This window comes from Triturus cristatus, chromosome 7 (assembly GCF_964204655.1).
Source record: "Triturus cristatus chromosome 7, aTriCri1.1, whole genome shotgun sequence".
Taxonomy (NCBI): domain Eukaryota; kingdom Metazoa; phylum Chordata; class Amphibia; order Caudata; family Salamandridae; genus Triturus; species Triturus cristatus.
The window spans coordinates 403278463-403285301 of NC_140590.1; the positions used below are offsets into that span (position 1 = coordinate 403278463).

The 6839-nt window shown below is 41.6% G+C and overlaps 1 protein-coding gene across 4 annotated transcripts in view; it reads right to left on the reverse strand.

Annotated features, from left to right (window-relative positions):
• The window catches only part of LOC146809791 (vomeronasal type-2 receptor 26-like), a 230560-nt gene extending 224267 nt beyond the window's left edge, over positions 1–6293 (reverse strand). For 2 of the 4 annotated variants that reach the window (XM_085616648.1, XM_085616649.1), the window contains exon 1: positions 6027–6293. In XM_085616648.1, coding sequence (XP_085472774.1) covers positions 6027–6120 — 94 coding nt within the window. In that variant the 5' untranslated portion in view covers positions 6121–6293. The remainder of the gene's footprint in view (positions 1–6026) is intronic. The other 2 variants (XM_085616647.1, XM_085616650.1) reach the window with 2 other exon arrangements.
• Positions 6294–6839: the final 546 nt, after the last annotated feature.

Sequence of the window (6839 nt, forward strand, 5' to 3'; positions counted from 1 at the left end):
ACCTGTTTGCCGTTAGTAGCAAGCAGAATATCTTTTAGTTGCATGCTGGTGTAGGCAAACACCTTACTATGCACTGCTGGTTTGTTAGTGCCAGGGGGCATGGCCCTGGGCCCGGTCCAGGCGCGAACAGGCCTAGTCGGGCTTGCCTTTGGCACGCCTTCAATACCAAAACTGGGTTTGGGCTCAAATCAGTAAGGCCAAGCCTCAATTAACCAAAGAACTAAACAATTGACAGTACTGATGCCTATTCACACAATCATTTATTCACGTGGGGCCATATTGAAATGAAACAACATGTACCTGAGACCTCTTTTTCCGTCTGAATGAATCCAAAACCTTTCCTATATTTAAATTATTTCTCACATTTATATACCAAAAAATCTACAATTCTTCAAACCCTTATACATCACACCACAAAAACCCCCTAGTTAAAAGACATTATTATTAACATTCTTCACATCCATTACCCCAACTTCATACCATTCCATGCATACTCATTCCCTGTTGTCACTCGCTCACCACATCTCCCAGCATTCACACTACAATCAAAACACCGATTTTTTCTCTTAGATTCGTTCAAAAACGAAGCGTTGTAACAGGCATCTGTGTTATATGGGCAAGTAGATCAGCTGCTAGTCCGCTAACCTGCGTATAGTTTCCGTAAATTGTAAATCACTTCCAGGGTATGCGTCGATTCCCTCCACACAATCTGAATGATCAGCGGTGGACCGGGGAAGCACGCTGAGTGAACAATGCAACAAGTGAGTGATGAGCAGATTAAAACTATTGAGGGAGTTTCAAGTACATTTAAAAGCGTTAAAAAAGTTTGATTTGTAAAGGATAAGCTAAGCGCAATTCCCAGGAGCCCTTTACCAGGTGCTCCGGCTACAGTACCAACTACTGGCTGTCTTTCCTCAAGCGCGTCCGCAATCCCAAACGATATGTGACAAAGTTCCTCCTCCTCTTTTTGTGCATCTAAAACATTTGTCTTCCACCTGGGGATATATTCTATGTAGAAATAAAGGGGTTCTATAGAGTAACCATTTTGAATAAAATTGTATTCGTTTAAAATTAGCTCCTCTAATTAATGTGGCGTTAAGTCTGTTAAATTCTCCTCCAAGTTGTTCTTGGAATCTGCATACCTTCTTTTTCACGCCATTTATCCCGCATTTTCTCATAGATAGTAACCGATGTATTATCATTAAAGATTTTCATCCAAGCACTTATTGACCACTTTACAGGGATTTCTAGAGCTTCAGTTATCCCTGAACTTGCTGTTAAAGTTCCCGTATCTATATTTTCTAGAAAGTGCTTTATTTTAATGTATGACCATTTAAGCATGTCCTTTAAATGGAGGAGCCTGATTTCAATCTCTGGCGACTTTTTCCAGGAAAATGAAGTTTTCTTGCCTATATCCATTTTCCTCCCACTTTCTCAATATGCCGGTCTGTAGCAATTTAACCTCCCAAGTATAGAGATCAGACAGACTCGTTGTACCGTTTATCCTCAGAATCCTATAAAAAGTTAACAATTGGGCTCGTTGTTTAAGAATCCATTGGAGTACTTTGTACCGCACTTTCTTAGGATCCTTAACTATTCTTGTTGGGTCCTTAATTCTGTACTCTATTAAAATTGTATTCATAAAAAAATTATCTATCTCTGAGGTGTCGAGTTGGGTAAAACATTTGTGATTGTTGTGCGCAAAATTTGCAAAATAGTATTCTCTTATGTTTGGGAGGGACAATCCTCCCTCTTCCTCCAAAAAAATTAAAGTGCCTAGTTCTAATCTTGGTGTCTTATTAGCCAACAAAAAGGATGAAAACAAACTATCTATCTCCTTAAAAAAAGACATTTGTAGAGCGCACGGAGCTGCTGCATATAAGAAGTTAAACAATGGTAAAATAGACATTCGAATAAGCGCCACTCGTCCTAAGATTGATAACGTTAGTTGATTCCATCGTGCTAAAAGGTGCTTAACTTTTTGTATCAGAAGAATATATTTCAACTGGAACAGCTCCTCTACTTTTTCTGTCACATATATCCCTAGATATCTCTTCGGGCGTGAGTTGTACGTTGGCCTGCAATTTGGTAATAAAGTATCCACGGAACAATTGCATAAGACAATTTCTGTCTTGGCCTTATTTATTTTGTATCCACCTATTGCTTGGAATTCCAAAATGATCCCTAGGATCTCCTTTTGGGTATATTCCCTGGAGGTTAAAAAAAGAGCAATATCGTCAGCATAGAGTTTTATGTTAGTCATGCCTTGCAGAGGTGTGGTATATAACGTTTTTTGTCTAATAGCTATTGCCAAAGGTTCAATAAAAAGGGCGAATAAAATAGGGGAAAGTGGGCAGCCTTGTCTTGTACCCCAATTTATTCGACAAGAGCCTACATTTATAGAATTAATTAATGTTTGTGCCTGTGAGCCTTTATAAAGTTTTCTTATTAATTGTATAAAGCCTTCTGGGAAACCAAACTTTTCAAGAATAATAAAAAGACAGTCCCAACATACTAAATCAAAGGCTTTCTCAGTGTCTAAAAACCACACCTGAGCCTCAATAGTGTTCTTATGAAAGTAATCCAGGGCTTCTATTAAATATTTCGTATTTGTCGAAAGCTGTCTACCCGCCACAAACCCACATTGATCTGCATGGATAAGTGAACCCACAATTCTATTAAGCCTACTTGTAAGATGTTTTGTGAAAATCTTATAGTTCACATTAAGAAGACTAATAGGTCTGTAAGAGTTGACGTTTTCCCTATCTTTTTCTTTCTTCAAGACGCTGACTACCACAGCTGTATGGAAAGAGGCCGGAGGTTCCCCTCCTTCCAGTAGATGGCTAGCTAATTTTAGGATTTGTAAATTAAGAGTTGGGGTTAATCTTTTATATAATTCTGCTGGTAGTCCGTCCTCCCCGCTTTACAATTGGCTAATGAACCAATCACCAATACAACTTCCTCAATAGAAAATTCCTCGAGTAATGATTCTCTGATATCATCGTGCAATGAAGGGATCGGCAATTTGTCAAGGAAACCTGTAATGGGTTCTGGAGACGTTTGCTGATCTGACTGATAGATTCTCCTGTAATGTATCAGAAAGGCATCCCCAATATATTTAGTATCTGTTAATTGTGTTTTAAATTCCTCATCCTGAATACTTTCAATTCTGTTTTTGACCTGCTTCTCTTTTGCCTACCATGCAAGCAGCTTCCCAGTGTACTCACTCTCCTCATAGGCCTTTTGAAGATAAGTCCTACTTACTACATACCCCAGTTGATAATAATAATCCTGCATCTGTGATTTTGCTTGTAGCACTTCCTGTTTTGTTTTAAAATTTCTATACTTCACGTGATCGTTATTTGTCTGCGCAAATCACGCTTCAATTTTTAATCTTTCTTTCTTTTTGGCCTTCTGTTGCGGAATTTCTTTTGATGTGATTATCCCCGTAAAGTGGCCTCAAATGCATCCCATACTATATTCATTGGTGCTGAATCTGTATTGTTGTAAATGGAAATACTAATCTCGTTGGCTATTTCCATACACCAGTTCTCATTTTCCAAATTCAGCTTATTAAGATACCATCTCATGGGCATTTTCACCCTTGATCCTGCTCCCACTATTTCCATCCTAATTAAAGCATGGTCTGAAAATGCATTTGGGATATGATCGTATGTATTAACCCTGAGGCCATGTTAGATAGAAAAAAAATCTATTCCGTAAGCCGTATCTACTTTGCCAAAAAGCATGATAAGTCCTGTTTTCCTAGGTTTTGAAAGTACCATTGATCTATCAAATCTAAAGACTTTTTACAGCTAGCCAGGGAAATAGCCACCTGGGGCTTGTTTTGCTTTTGAGCCTTCTTAGAGGAATCAACTGAAGGATCCGGGAATACAGGAGAGTACCTGCTTCAGCTGTAGCAGGGGATGAGGATTATCAAAAACTGGGGCGTAGATTGTGGCCAAAGTGAGACTTGACTGATTTAAAGTTCCATGTACAAGAGCCCACCTGCCTCCCGGGTCTGAGTGGGTGTTTTTTACTTGGAAGTGTACATGCTTCCCTACATATATCCCTCCCCCCTTCTGCGCGCATCCCGCATTCGCTGAACATTGGAAGCCAGCCCATTTCTAGAAGATTTTACTTGCATCAGATGCGCTCCGGAAATTGGTTTCCTGTAGAAAATGGCATCCGGGTTGTGTCTTCTAAGCCAACTTTTAATTGCCTGAGGCTTACATTTATTTTTCAGACCATTAGCATTAAAAGAGAGTACAATGATGTTTTCCTTACTCATAGTTGCTTTATCAGAAGTTGGCTAGTGACTTTGTGAGCTGCCTGTGCAGACACAGTCTCCAACCATGGGTGCCTCAACGACGAAAAACGTTGTACTTGGTACAGCTGTTCTAAGATGTAGATATACATTTGCAGGTGGACAAAAGTCAAAAGTGCAAGAAATAGCATATAAATAGCAACGATGTATACAGTACCTAAAATATATAAAGTGTCAGGTGACAATATGAATCAATAACATCTGTAGGAGATAGAGGTCTAAAGTGCAACAGATAGCGAATAAATAGCAATAACATTTACAGTACCTAGAATATATAAAGTGACAGGTGCTAGCATGAATCAAAAACCTCAGGCACAGACCAGAAATATCTAAAATACCACTAATTATCATATCTCTGTAAAAGCACAAGGCGTCCAAATGAATTTCATAGCAGCTGAATATCTAAAGAGCTTGTACAGCGCATACAGTACTTATGATACCTAAAGTGGCAAGTGCTAACATCAGTCAGATCTAGCTCATAACTATATAACGTGCCTTGTGCTGTAGCTGGTGACCTCCAGTTAAGATTCTTAAAAAACAGGAAGCTATAATTTACGCTTATAGCATCTAAAATGGTTTGTGCTAACATAGATCTAAAATATATCAGGACTAAATAAAGTGCCCCGTGCTCAATCCGATCACATTGGATTTGAATCCTCAAAGAACAAAATAACCTAAAGTGCATATAACATGTGTAAATAGCAAAAATAGTGCCTATGTATAGGTTCTTGCTAGAAGGGGAGAGGAGTTGGCCTAACGGTTAGGGCGCTCAACCTCGGACCTGTGGAACTGGGTTCGAGTCTCGGTAATGACGCTGAACATCGTGTGATTCTGGGCAAATCACTTAATCTCCCTGTGCCTAACAAAAAATGATTGTGTGTCCTCATGTAACGTAACTGGTGCTATGTAAAGCGCTCTGATACCTGATTGGATTCGGGTCAAGTTCGCGCTATATAAAACCCTGCCAACAACAAAAAAACTATCGCTAAGGTGGATCAGACCTACCGGCGCATGCTATAGCCGTACCATGCCTGCATTCTTTGAAAAGGTTTGTAAACAAGTCTCTGAATGATGCGCTAGAAACATAGACTGTTTTATACTGCAGGTAAATAAAACTGATTGTGCTTCCCAGTAGCTATTAGCTGGAATGCCTGCAAGATTTACCAAGAACCTGAATCATCCTGCGATAGCCAAGAACATCTAAAAGGCATCAAGTTTTTCCAATATAAAGCACAGGCAGTGTAGGTCTTCCTATCTGGTTTAACCCTTATTGTAATTTCTATTTCAGAAGGACACCTGCTAATCCTATAGCGTTTAAACTCAGAGATTAATTTTTTAGAGCACAAACGTGAGAACTCTCTTTCTTGTAAATGCTTCACATCCTCCATCTCCCTCCCTTCCCCCCTCCTTCAAAGGATGGAATTGCCCACTATTCCCTCCGTCCTCCTCTCTTGTTGGATGCCATTTTGTTGCATCCCTATGCACGCTTTGGCTCACCCCTGTCCACCCTTAAAACAAACAAAGTGCCAAGCTAATTTACTGTTTGCCTGCCCTCTTATTGGCCCTCTGTTTAGATCTAAAAGAGAAGGGGGAGGGTCTTAAACCCGACCCGCAGACAGCTCTGTAAGTGTAAGGAGTAATTGAGCTTCATGAATGGCAGGCATGGCCCTCACGTAGCTGCTAGCACCGGCAGGCTCACCCAATGCACCGCCCACTTCCAGCTCCAGCTTCACCTTCCGGTCTTTCTCCGAGCCTCTGATGCCGTCTGTCGCTGGGAGATCTGCTTTCGGCATTGATGGGGGAGAAATGTTTGCGTGCTGTCTGCTTAGTCCCGTAGAGTCTTGCTGAGTCTTGCTGAGTCCCACTGAGTCCCGCTGTGCTGTGCAATCGTGCCATTACACCATTACCTCCTCGTCAGCCCTCCCCGTCCCAGTCCTAACCAGTTGAGCATAGCTCCTCCCACCAGACACTCCCAAGCAACTTGAAACCCATCCCTTCCCTCCAGGCCACACCCATACCCTGAGGCATATAGCACCGTGACCCGCCACTCCACATCATGTTTGTTTTTTCTGCAAATGGTTCACTTCCGGGCAAACTTCGACGGGATAGGAGGTGCTGGGTCTTCAAGCCTCCTGTCAGGTGAGTGTGAAACGGGTTGTTTAGCGCCCGTTTAAACCCCTTAGGTGCCGTTTTTGAATGTGGAAGGGGCCTTGAAGCGGTCCTTTGCTGCCTCTAATCTTGCAGTTCGGTCTGCAGCTTACACCAGCTATCTTGTGCAGTCACTTCTTAAAGACTGTCAAAGTATTTCTGCGCAGCTCATGCAGGATGAGGATCCCTCGGAGTCTTTATCCATGTTGGAACAGCAGTTGCGTTTCTTGGCAGATTTGTCCTTTGACTCCCTTAGCGCTGCTGCGGCGGCTGCAGGTGCCTCGGTTGCTGCTAGGAGGCAGTTGTGGCTTAAGTCTTGGAAGGCGGAGGCTGCTCAGAAGGCGGCCGTGATGAAGATCCCCTT